Source organism: Cetorhinus maximus, chromosome 13 (genome assembly GCF_964194155.1).
Source record: "Cetorhinus maximus chromosome 13, sCetMax3.hap1.1, whole genome shotgun sequence".
Taxonomy (NCBI): domain Eukaryota; kingdom Metazoa; phylum Chordata; class Chondrichthyes; order Lamniformes; family Cetorhinidae; genus Cetorhinus; species Cetorhinus maximus.
Window position 1 is genome coordinate 95,596,748 of NC_135891.1, and position 12,489 is coordinate 95,609,236.

The window sequence follows — 12,489 nt, forward strand, 5'->3', positions numbered from 1 at the left end:
GACCTGCTGAGTTTTTCCAGGTAATTCTGTTTTTGTTTTGGATTTCCAGCATCCGCAGTAGCTTTTAGCTTTTTGTTTTTATCTCAGAATAACTGCCCTGTTTGAATTGGTCACCAGGCGTAAACAAGGAAATTGTAACAACTTAAAGGCAAAGAACTCCATGCTTAGAAATATTTTAAATAATAGCATACGAGGGACGAAAAGTAATCAAAGCTTCAACAAATTAGAATATTCTAAAATTATAGTCTATATGCAATGACTTGAACCAAAACGAAACATAAAGGATTGCTTTACGTATATCATACTTTTTTTAAAAACCGGAAAACGTATTGTTTCATCCAGCAGATGCATTGAAGAAGTTATAAAGTTTTGCTTGATAGATCATTGATATTTGGGACAGGGCTGTAGTACTGAGCGCTTTTGCATTCGGCATTTTATAAAAAAAAGAATCAGATATATATTTGATTAAACTGTAAAAAAGTGTGCCGGTTTAATTGAGGGAATGTACCGATAAAACAGGAAACTATCTGCCGCAAGAGTCGTAAGATAAGTAAGTCGATAGGTGCATAGGTGAGATGAACTCTAATGGCGTGGAGCAAAAATAGACTAGGGTGGAGATCCATAATCCTCGCTGAGCATATTAAATTCTCAGACCTTTCTATCTCCTGGTTATTTCCGGATTTTTTTTTTCTTCATCAAAAGCAGACAACGCCCTCGCCTCAAGCCGACAGTCGTTTACTGAATTATTCTTTACCACTTCCCCACTTCATTGCCGTGCAGGTAAGGATACATTTAATCAAAGAAAGTCAAGAGCGCATATTTTTTTCATGTGCTTATTGTGTTTCGCTCCCTTTTATTTTCAGAGTGTTCAATACAAGAGAGTAGAAACCATTTAGATAGTCTATTTGAGTTCATGTTGCTTGTGGATAATCCTTACAACTGATCATTGATCCGGTTTTCTTCTAAAAACATTTCGCTCTAAAACATAGCAAACGTCTCATGGAACAAGACGTATACGAGAAGACAACTCGTCACTTTTCTATTCTGAGTTAAAGGGTAGCATTTTTTCGCATATTTTGTAATATGCTACAAATGTGTTGATATAAGAACCTGCAATGTATTTCCAAATTAATTAATTTTGGGAATGCCCTGTAATATACTACAAAACATAATAAACCGAATATCCCATATTTAGCTTACTATACCCAAATGAATGAGCTTAGCCATTTTCCTGTAATGTACTACAATACCAAACAGAATTGTAGCCTGTAATGCATTAACCAAAGGAATTACTTTATCCAATATATTTTAATGCATTAATCAGACAAATTATTTTACCCAATATTATGTAATACATTAACCAAAGGAATTACTTTACTCAATATCCTATAATACAGTAACCGGAGGAATTACTTTAACCAATATCCTTTAATGCAGTAACCAGAGGAATTACTTTACCCAATATCCTGTAATGCAGTAACCAGAGGAATTACTTTAACCAATATCCTGTAATGCAGTAACCAGAGGAATTACTTTAACCAATATCCTGTAATGCAGTAATCAGAGGAATTACTTTAACCAATATCCTTTAATGCAGTAACCAGAGGAATTACTTTAACCAATATCCTGTAATGCAGTAACCAGAGGAATTACTTTACCCAATATCCTGTAATGCAGTAACCAGAGGAATTACTTTAACCAATATCCTGTAATGCAGTAACCAGATGAATTACTTTAATCAATATTCTTTAATGCAGTAACCAGAGGAATTACTTTACCCAATATCCTGTAATGCAGTAACCAGAGGAATTACTTTACCCAATATCCTGTAATGCAGTAACCAGAGGAATTACTTTAACCAATATCCTGTAATGTAGTAACCAGAGGAATTACTTTACCCAATATCCTATAATGCAGTAACCAGAGGAATTACTTTAACCAATATCCTTTAATGCAGTAACCAGAGGAATTACTTTACCCAATATCCTGTAATGCAGTAACCAGAGGAATTACTTTACCCAATATCCTGTAATGCAGTAACCAGAGGAATTACTTTAACCAATATCCTGTAATGTAGTAACCAGAGGAATTACTTTACCCAATATCCTATAATGCAGTAACCAGAGGAATTACTTTAACCAATATCCTTTAATGCAGTAACCAGAGGAATTACTTTACCCAATATCCTGTAATGCAGTAACCAGAGGAATTACTTTAACCAATATCCTGTAATGCAGTAACCAGAGGAATTACTTTAACCAATATCCTGTAATGCAGTAACCAGAGGAATTACTTTACCCAATATCCTATAATGCAGTAACCAGAGGAATTACTTTACCCAATATCCTGTAATGCAGTAACCAGAGGAATTACTTTACCCAATATCCTGTAATGCAGTAACCAGAGGAATTACTTTAACCAATATCCTGTAATGCAGTAACCAGAGGAATTACTTTAACCAATATCCTGTAATGTAGTAACCAGAGGAATTACTTTACCCAATATCCTATAATGCAGTAACCAGAGGAATTACTTTACCCAATATCCTGTAATGCAGTAACCAGAGGAATTACTTTAGCCAATATCCTGTAATGCAGTAACCAGAGGAATTACTTTAACCAATATCCTTTAATGCAGTAACCAGAGGAATTACTTTACCCAATATCCTGTAATGCAGTAACCAGAGGAATTACTTTACCCAATATCCTGTAATGCAGTAACCAGAGGAATTACTTTAACCAATATCCTGCAATGCAGTAACCAGAGGAATTACTTTAACCAATATCCTGTAATGCAGTAACCAGAGGAATTACTTTAACCAATATCCTGTAATGCGTTAACCAAAGGCACTGCAGTATCAAATGGTATCGATGCAAGCAATATCCTGCTACCTAAATAAATTGACTTACACAATGGAATGCACTTGTAATGCACAACTCACATGAATTACTCCATTTCAAATTCTACAAGAAGTATTTTCACCAGAATAACGAAAATGAATTGCCAAGTAGGTTTTTCAGTGTTTTAATATTTTCAACGTCTCGGCATTCGGAGATGGTAACAAACAGCCCACCATCAATAGCTATTGTACACTGTTGCTGTTGTAAATTAATGTCCTATGGAAATATGTGTGTTAAAAACGGACGTTTCTTAAACAGGCTTGACTCAAACAAATCAGAAACACAAGTATTTAATTGTTCATTTAAACGACTACAGAACTTTGGAAACCGTTTGAGACGGTTTATTTTATAAAGGCTATGCTTTGTTCTGAGTTATTATGGTTTTGATAGTCTTGGAAACTAATCGTGTCATATCTTAAATATAAGCGACCGCTAATTTAACATGACAACTTCCTTATTGTTTTCTTTTACCATGTCTTTGTTACACTGCAACCAATCGGTTTGTAATTGATGTAATTTGGCCGATTTACATCAATATATTTTTTCTTGTAGATATCAAAGAACTGCGAAGACTAGAGGATTTCACAACGAGAAAAAGTGTCCCCCTCTTTATTTTGTACATCAGAAAGCAAACCCTCAAAAGTTAAAAATCAATGTTCGTTAAAACGGGATTTTCCTCAACACGATGAGGAAAATGCCTTATTTAAAAGCCAGTGTCGGTCCTGGTGCCTCCTCCCACTCTGGGCCAGAAATCAGTCCTGCTGAAGTGAGGTCTCTGTGTGTTGATAATACGAGAGCTCCAGGTACTCCTAATGGTGATTCAGCACAAAATAAGAGGAGCATTCGATTGCAGAAGCGAAATCTGTCTCCAACTCTCCGGCGAAAAAGGGAATTCGTGCCAGAAGAAAGTAAGGATGCCAATTACTGGAATAAGCGGGAGAAAAATAACGAGGCGGCTAAAAAGTCGCGAGAGAGACGGCGCTTACTTGACATGGAGCTGGAGACTAGAGTTATAGCCCTGATGGGGGAAAATGAACGTCTAAAGGCAGAACTTCTGACACTCAAGTACCAGTTAGGACTCACTGGCGTTCCTCGGCAGTCACAAACATTGTGTAGGGGTGTTCTAGCTAATTTGCTGCCTGATTTAAGGTCGTTAAAAAGTGCACCGGCTTTGGATTCATCCAGTCACGTAGCGCCACCATTTGGGCTGGGTTACAGAGAGCGCGTAGAGTCAGCTTTCGCGGCTTCCCAGCTGTCTCCTGGGCCTTATAGGGAAGATGCTCTGTGTTTAGCTGGTGTCTTCCGACAGCCCTCATTCAGAGATGGAACAATATACTCTAAAGAAAAATTGCACTGTGTGAAGTGTAATGTCGAAAGCTTTGGTTCATCACACCTATCCAAACCACAAGCTCACCAGTTGCTGGTGAGAGGTTTAGAGTCGGGTTCAGCAATCGCCTTCAAGGACTTTCAAATGTCAGGAACACAAAGAAACTTTCCTCACAAACTGAGGTTTAAAACGAATGAGGACTGCCTGCAGCAGAAGCAAAATTGTTTGAGTGTATCCTCCAGTAAAGGTCGATTTGTTGAAATTTACGTTGATCCCCATAAGACCCACTTTGCAGCTTTTAGTGACGAAGCTCATTCTAATTCCAACGTCGATCGGCGGCTGCAGAGAAGACTACTGTTTCCATGGGGGCTTTCAAATGATGCACAGCCCCCAGGCGAAACTGGGTAGCTTACAAATAAACAAAAGCAACGCCTGATGTGCACCCCATCTGTGATCGCGGCAGTAACTATAGTGGGAAAGAAATTGTCGAACGCAAACCTAAGACTTTATCCGTCGAAACTGACCAACTTAAAGGGTTGCTTATACCAGGCTGTGTTTAGATAGCTGTGCTCTTTGAAAGGGCATGCAGAAGTTCCCACTGAAAATTTGCAGTGGAGCCAATGTTAACTGTTCAGTTCCTGATGTTAACAGTTAACTGTTCCTGATGTGCCAAGTTCTGGTTGTCATCTCATGATTTGGTGGCGCAACTATAAGAAATAGCTTACCTCATTACTATAGTGCAAATGCAAAAAAAAACTAAAATAACTGGATCAGGTCATTTTATCAATAAAACAATAAATATAGTGCATGATTTATAAAGAAACAGAGTGGAAAGCTATTGAAAAGTTACAATGTGTTATATACGCAGTAATTGGTGAAAAAAACAGAAGTGTAGCTGGCTGCACGTGTCATTATGCACTGCACACACACCGCAATTTGTATGTACCGGTGCCAATTTTCTATAAAATCTTTTAGTTGCTACCTGTCATTATTCATTTCTGGAAACAGATCGCTTTAGTTAAAATAAACATGGCCGACCTTGATACTTACATCGTCACCACTTGTTAAAAATATTGATATTAAAAACTATTTAAAAAGGCACGCATCAAATGCTTTGATGGGAAATTAGCACCCTGATGTCAAGTCACAAGTTTGCAAATAAAGGGTTAATATTTGCTGTCGCCTTTAAAATTGAAACAACTTTGTTTTGTTTTGATTTGTAGCGCCGCTTGAACTGATTGTATCTTGACAAAAGCGTTAATGTAATGGGATATTATCGGTTTCATTACTAAAATGCATTACTGGTGTCCAAGTGCGTAGATATCTGCGCAAATGTTTTTTATTTTTGTGTTTGTATAAATTCAATCTGTTTGCATGTCATCCGTACTTAATAATTGACTGTCAAAATATTTATTTGAGTAATTGCAAAAGCATTTAATAAGGAATACGGTGTTACAGTTTAAAAGTTGTTCTTGGTGAAAAACTTGGGGAGAAAATGGAAACAAGTTATTTTATGTTACCGTTAATTTGAGAAATCTGCGGTTCACAGCACAACTGGCCAAGAATGTATAGGTATAGATATAGAATCCACTACTAATATATTTCACCTTTTTGATTGGAGTGGTGTATTCTTAATTTGTATGTTGACGAAGTTGCATTTGATACATGAAGTAGCCCCCCTCCCCTTAACTAATCTATATGCAGATTATACTTCCCAAACTTTAAGAATTGGATATGTAGATATTGACTTAAGAGTATGCCAGTAGGGGAAATTGTTCTTACAGGAAACTTACAGGGGATCAAAGGTCATTCCTGTAAACTAAGGGTTAGTAATTTTACAGTCAAGGCTCTGGCTAGTATTCATTACATTGTATTGCTTCTCTGAGATACTTCAATCATAAAATGTTATATAAAACCTTATTACATGGTCATCGTCCAGATTTTTTTATTCATTTGTGCAATATGGCTGTGAGGTTTATTATAGGCAAAATAAATATGTTACAGAGACTGACCACTACTATTCATGGGGCAGAGGGAGGGTTGAGCCTCATGGTACAGCTTAGTCACAGCAGTTTCTACTTTCAAAAATGAAAGGCATCATTTATTTGTTGATGAACAGTGCTGAATCCATGAATGCAGATCCAATCTAAGGTTTAGTCTATATTATTTTGTGAAGATTTTTTTTGTTTCTTAAACATGTCTATTGCATAAATTAGCAAACTCACTAATGGTGCATTGAAAGGTATATATTCTACTTCTGCAGCTAGGCTGTGACACCAGTGTACATTAGGAAATTGCACAACCCCAGTCCCTGATTTTCCATCCATATGATTGGGAAATCACCGACTTGGAATAAGCAATGTCTCAGATAAAAGCAAAATACTGCGGATGCTGGAAATCTGAAACAAAAACAGAAAATGCTGGAAAATCTCAGCAGGTCTAACAGCATCTGTGGAGAGAAAAACAGAGTTAACGTTTCGAGTCCGTATGACTCAAACTCAAGACTTTATCCGTTGAAATTGACCAACTTAAACAGCTGTTTATACCAGGATCTGTTTAGATAGCTGTGCTTCTTGAAAGGACATGCAGAAGTTCCCACTGAAGAAGAGTCATACGGACTCAAAACGTTAACTCTGTTTTTCTCTCCATAGATTTTCCAGCATCCTCGTTTTTTGTTAGGCAATGTCTCAGTGTGTGTTTGAAGCATGTATTGGTAACATAAAAACAGAAAAATACATTTGAAAGTTTTACAGCAGGAAAATAAAGGTGAAGACTACTAATTAAAAGAAAAATTAGGGGAAAGGATGGCATAGTGGTAATGTCACTAGATTAGTAATCCAAAGGCACTGGTTAATCCTCTGGGGACATGGGTTCAAATCCTACCAAGGCAGGTAGTGGAATTTAAATTCAGTTCATAAAATCTGGAACTGAAAGCCAGTTTTAGTAATGGCAACCATGAAACTATTGTCATAAAAAACCCATCTGGTTCACTAATGTCCTTTAGGGAAGGAAATCTGCCACGTGATGGCTAGCTGGCCTACGTGTGACTCTTCACGGCACCTTCGCAATGGCCCAGCAAGCCACTCCATTCTATGGCAATTAGGGATGAGTAACACATGCTGCCCTTTTCAGCAATGCCCACATCCCATGAAAGAATTAAAAAAAAGTGGTTAGAAAATACTAAGGGGTGTGAAAGGGACCATGGAGAGGAAATTAGCTGATAACTGAGAATGTAAATTAAAAAGAATTGTGAAACAATGCAAAGTGTCATAACCACAACAAGCAAATAAAAATATACAAATCCTCAGTTTTGCTCACTCAGACACAAGGAAGACAATCAAGCTTCAAAAACATCGCTGGGTATAGCCATATGGTTGACCTTGAGCTTTAGGGGCTGAGTTTTGAGGACAGATTGTAGAAACTTCGGCTTTTAGCAATGAAAAGTGCAACTGAGGGATAAATGAACAGTATTAAAAAAAATCTTGGAACTCTACTTCATAGTAAAGCGCAGTAGAAGAGGGGATACATGTTCAAATTAGCAATAGCCAATTTAGGACATAGGAGAGTGTCAGGAAATTCTTCGCATGAAATGATCAACTGTTCCATAAAACACTTCCAAGTCATGTACAGGAGAGGTTAGGTACAGAGTAAAGCTCCATCCTCAATGTACCCATCAAGCAATTTTGAGGCAAATTTAGGGTGACATGTGTTTGTGCCAACAATATAGTTACAGTATAAATGAAGTTTGAATCCAGCATCAGAATTGACATGAAAATAAAAAAGGCCCTCCTTAGAGGAGAAAGTCTTACCATCAGTCAATTCAGGCCTTGATAGCAGGTTTAGTAATGGCATAGAGCGTGAATGTTATGTGCATGTAATCAATGCTATGTTTGACTTCGAATACTGGCTTTAGCCAGAGTTTTGTGGAGAAATTGTGCTGCAAGTAGCCTCAAGTGATAATGTGGAACTCACTACTACAGGGAGTCATTGAGGCGATTGGTATATATGTATTTAAGGGGAATCTAGATAAGCATATAAGGGGGGAAGGGATTTTAGTATTATCCTGGTAGAGTTCAATGAGGAAGGATGGGAGGATGCTTGAATGGAGCATAAACTGGTTGGGTCGAATGGCCAGTTTCTGTGGTTTTCATTTCCATTAATCTACCTAATGGAAATGAAACCTGGAGTGCTTTGTAAAAAGTAGAAAGCCGTGATGTATGGAACTATTAGACTTTTTACATTGATGAGCTAATACAGGCTTAATGTACTCCATATGTGTATGTATTTGTGATCTTATCAGGTATAAAAGACTTCAGTGCAAGCATCAGTTATCCATATATTTGGCATTTGTTGTTCGTGCATAAATAAAATAAGTTAATCAAATCAGAATCAATATTGAATAATGTAAAAATGCTCACTTTTGCACAATTTTAATTTTACTTTTTTTTCATAATTGTTTTGTTTTTGATAATTAAGAAAATGAATTAAACCAACTGCAAAGATAAAACAGATGAGGGAACAAGCATTCATTCTATATTGCTGGCAACAAAGCTAGTCCTCAGAGCACCTAATTGGCCATTGTTTTTATTGATTGCTGCTGTGTGATGACTGGACATGCCAAATAGAATCTAATGTTAGTCCCACCCAGTTTGGTGGTGTAGTGGTGATGTCACTGGACTAGTAATCCAGAGGTAATGTTTGGGGAACATGGGTTCAAATCAATGTTAGCCTAGTCAGCAATGCCCACATCCCATGAAAGAATACATTTTTTAAAAACTCATTTTGTACCCCTTATTCTTTATTCCAATGTATAATACTCTGCAGTTATCCATGTGGCATTTTATCTACTATTGTTCAGCACACTTACAAATTCTATTTCAGTCCATCTCTTAATTTCTTAGTTAACTCATCAGACTGTCAATATCAATGAGGCTGATGTGCAGGTGGAAATGAAAGATTCCCTTATATTATTCAAGATGGATCCTTGATTTAATATTGCACCTGAAAGATGGCATCTTTGGCAATGCAGCGTTCTGATGCTACTGCACTAATTGTCATCTAATTTATGTGTCTGAGTTCTGAAGCAAGGTTTGAGCCCACAAGGCAGGACTTTCGTTTTGGCACCAGGATCTGGATTTCGAGACAATTTCCAGGTATGCATCACGCCAGCGCCTGAGGCCCAATGCAATTTTTGATCAGCTGGCCAATTTGGCCATGCTGTGTGTTTGCCATTCAATTAAGGATGGCAGGCAGGTTTCCAAGGCTGGAAAGCCAATAGGAGGGCCTTCAGCCCTGAAAGATCAGACACCCCAGTCAGGTGGGTAAGAGAGAGTGGATGCCTCAACTGGAGGCTCCCCTCTGAAGTCTTTTTAATAAAAGTGGAATTTATACTGGCCACAGCTGCCAGACTGTTACTTTGATGGGGGAACCCCTCCACAATGCAGCTTACAGCTGCAACTATGGCCACCTCATAGAAGGTGGGGTTTCCAACAACAATTTTCCAACCCACCTGCCTCTTTATCTTACCTCCAATGCAAATCTAAAATTCTAACCCCATCGCTCTGACTCAGAAGTGAGATTAATACCAGCTGAGCTATGACAACATTGCAATTTTGAAACAGTCAGGGCTCCAGCCCCAATACTTGGGAGCCCTATTCAGTCCATCTATCCAGTCTGACATTACTTGCCTGTTTATTCTCTGTTGGCCTATTCCTTATTCACCTTCAGGTTTGAGAAAGGATATCCAAAATAAGTTTATGCTGTAGCATTTGATGCAGAACTTTATCAATGACTTTCTGGAAGCCTAGATGTATGATATCATAGGCCTTCCCATTATAAATTTGGCACGACACCTTTTGAAATAAGTTAAGATTAGTCCCAGAACATCTTGAGGATCACTAGATTATCTTCATACAGGCACTTCACTAGTTTGTTATTGATTGATTCCATTATTTTGTCAGCTTGCATGGAAGAATGCAGGTTTATAGTTTGCTTTGCTTCATGAAGCCAGGTCATGAAAGATAGAATTGGAGCCTAAGCTTTACATTCTTTCATAAGTTTTCATTAACAGAAATATACCAGACAAACATGCATCCCCTAACTCCAAGCAACAGTTTCAATCTGTTCTTTTCTTGGAGCACAAGTGAATTCCCTAGTTAACCCCATGCCTGCTGACAATTAAACACACAATTAATATACAACTAACGGATTTCCTTCTCTCTTTTTAAATTAAAATTAGACCATTATATATACAAGCTATGGCCTCTGCTTCCATTTATATCTCTGTCAGGACTCCTAACTGTGAGATCTCCCTCTTTCACTATCAGGGCTTCTTTCTCTGGCCGTGATTGTTTTCTGACATGAGCCACTTCTGGACTATCAGTACTTGCAATACACTTTCTTACTCTCCACTCTTTCACACCATTCTGCCAGTCCATGGACCTTATTGGGTGGGGCGGGGGGGAGCGGATGGTGGTGTAATTGTAATGTCACTGTCACTGGACTAGTAATCCAGAGGCCCAGGCTAATGCTGTGGAGACAAATGTTCAAATCCCACCATAGCAGTTGAGGAAGTTAAATTCAAATAATAAAATTTGGAATTGAAACTTAGTCTCAGTAATGATGACTATGAAGCTATCATCAATTATTGCAAAAAAAACCCATCTAGTTCACTATTTCCTTTAGAGAAGGAAATCTGCCATCCTTATCTGGTCTTGCCTACATGTGACTCAAGACTCTCACAATGTGGTTGACTCTTAGCTGTCCTCTGAAATGGCCTAGTAAGCCACTCAGTTCAGAGGCAATGATGGATAGAGAACAAATGCTGGCCTTGCCAGTGATGCATAAATCCTGAATAAGAAATTTTAAAAATTCAACCGTCATTTAAACTTTCTAGTAGCTTTTCTTGCTTGTCTCACAATTGTCATGCCCCTCCATTCACTGGACCCTTCTGAAACATATGTCCCTTCTGGAAAATATGCCACGCAGGTACCCACTCTGGGCAATTGACCTGTGTACATGATAGCTCTGTTAAGAGTGTCATGGTCACTCACATTACCACTACCTAGCCTTTAATCTACCATATTCTGTTCCTCAGGACCTTCATCATAAAACACATGAACATTTGAGGTACATGGTGCCCCAGTTACTTCTACTGGCTGCTCAGAGTCTGTGATTTTGCAATTTCATTTTATTCATTCATAAGATGTGGGCATCACTGGCTAGGCCAGCATTTATTGCCCATCCTTAATTGCCCTTGAGAAGGTGGTGGTGAACTACCTTCTTGACCTGCTGCAGTCCATGTGGTGTAGGTACCCCCACTGTGCTGTTAGGGAGGGAGTTCCTGGATTTTGACCCATATATTTCCAAGTCAGGATGGTGAGTGACTTGGAGGGGAACTTCCAGGTGGTGGTGATGTTCCTATGCATCTGCTGCCCTTGTCCTTTTAGATGGTAGCGGTCGTGGATTTAGAAGGTGCTATCTAAGGAGCCTTGGTGAGTTCCTACAGTGCATCTTGTTGATGGCACACAGTGTTGCCACTCTGCTTCAGTGGCAATTAGTTCCAATTAATCCTTAAGAATAAACTGTAACAGTTTGATTGCCATGTTTGATAAGTGCTTTCTTACCACCATGATCTATTACCTTACCAAAGCCTTTCTGTGCTGTAATGCATCTCCTGAATTGAACTTTGTCACTGATAGTCTTATGGATGCCTCTGTGCTCTACGAATTTTCTGTCTTGATGAAAGCTTGCCTCCCTGCATTCAAAGCATTCAAATGTGTAGAAAATTTGAACAAATTGTTGTATCTTCTAGAACAGGAGGACTTTCACAAAGAGCAGAAGACAATTTAGGATTTTGTCTGTATCTAATTGATGATGATCTCCAACAATCAAAACTTCTTTGTATGAACCATCCATGTCATGGGTGATCAGCTAAACATTTTTGCGGCATTTCCTCGATTACAGCATTATTCCTTTCACAAATACCTTTGCCACAGGACTCTCAGCTGCAATATTTATGATCATGGTTTCACACATGTCTCTGAACTCGTCACTGGCAAATTTCCCTTCATTAGAAGGGAAGTCCCACCAGTCTGAGTCACGTCCCGCCCCTTTCCCCTGCCCAGTAAAAATTGGATCTCATGGAATTGGTGGTGGGGCTTCTGCATCCAGGTTCCGCCCAGTATTTTCATAGGTCCAGGCACCATGTAAAGTCGGCCCTAGGAATTGGCGGCATACTTTGTTGCTTTTTACAGATTTCAC

At 38.5% G+C, this 12,489-nt stretch overlaps 1 protein-coding gene and 1 long non-coding RNA gene across 2 annotated transcripts; one reads left to right on the top strand and one right to left on the bottom strand.

Annotated features, from left to right (window-relative positions):
• Positions 1–695: 695 nt before the first annotated feature.
• On the top strand, positions 696–6,460 carry LOC144688848 (uncharacterized). The gene is made up of 2 exons (XM_078555842.1): positions 696–780; positions 3,453–6,460. The coding sequence occupies exon 2, from the start codon at positions 3,586–3,588 to the stop codon at positions 4,633–4,635; it is 1,050 nt and encodes a 349-aa protein (XP_078411968.1). The 5' UTR covers positions 696–780; positions 3,453–3,585; the 3' UTR covers positions 4,636–6,460.
• Positions 834–4,007, bottom strand: LOC144688849 (uncharacterized). Its single transcript, XR_013578493.1, has 2 exons — positions 3,887–4,007; positions 834–1,110 (listed from the first exon to the last, which is right to left on the bottom strand). It is a non-coding gene; the product is annotated as an uncharacterized LOC144688849 (long non-coding RNA).
• Positions 6,461–12,489: the final 6,029 nt, after the last annotated feature.

What these genes read in the sequence shown, in the direction of transcription:
- LOC144688848 (XM_078555842.1), top strand. Translation starts at nt 3,586, where the DNA reads ATGAGGAAAATGCCTTATTTAAAAGCCAGTGTCGGTCCTGGTGCCTCC.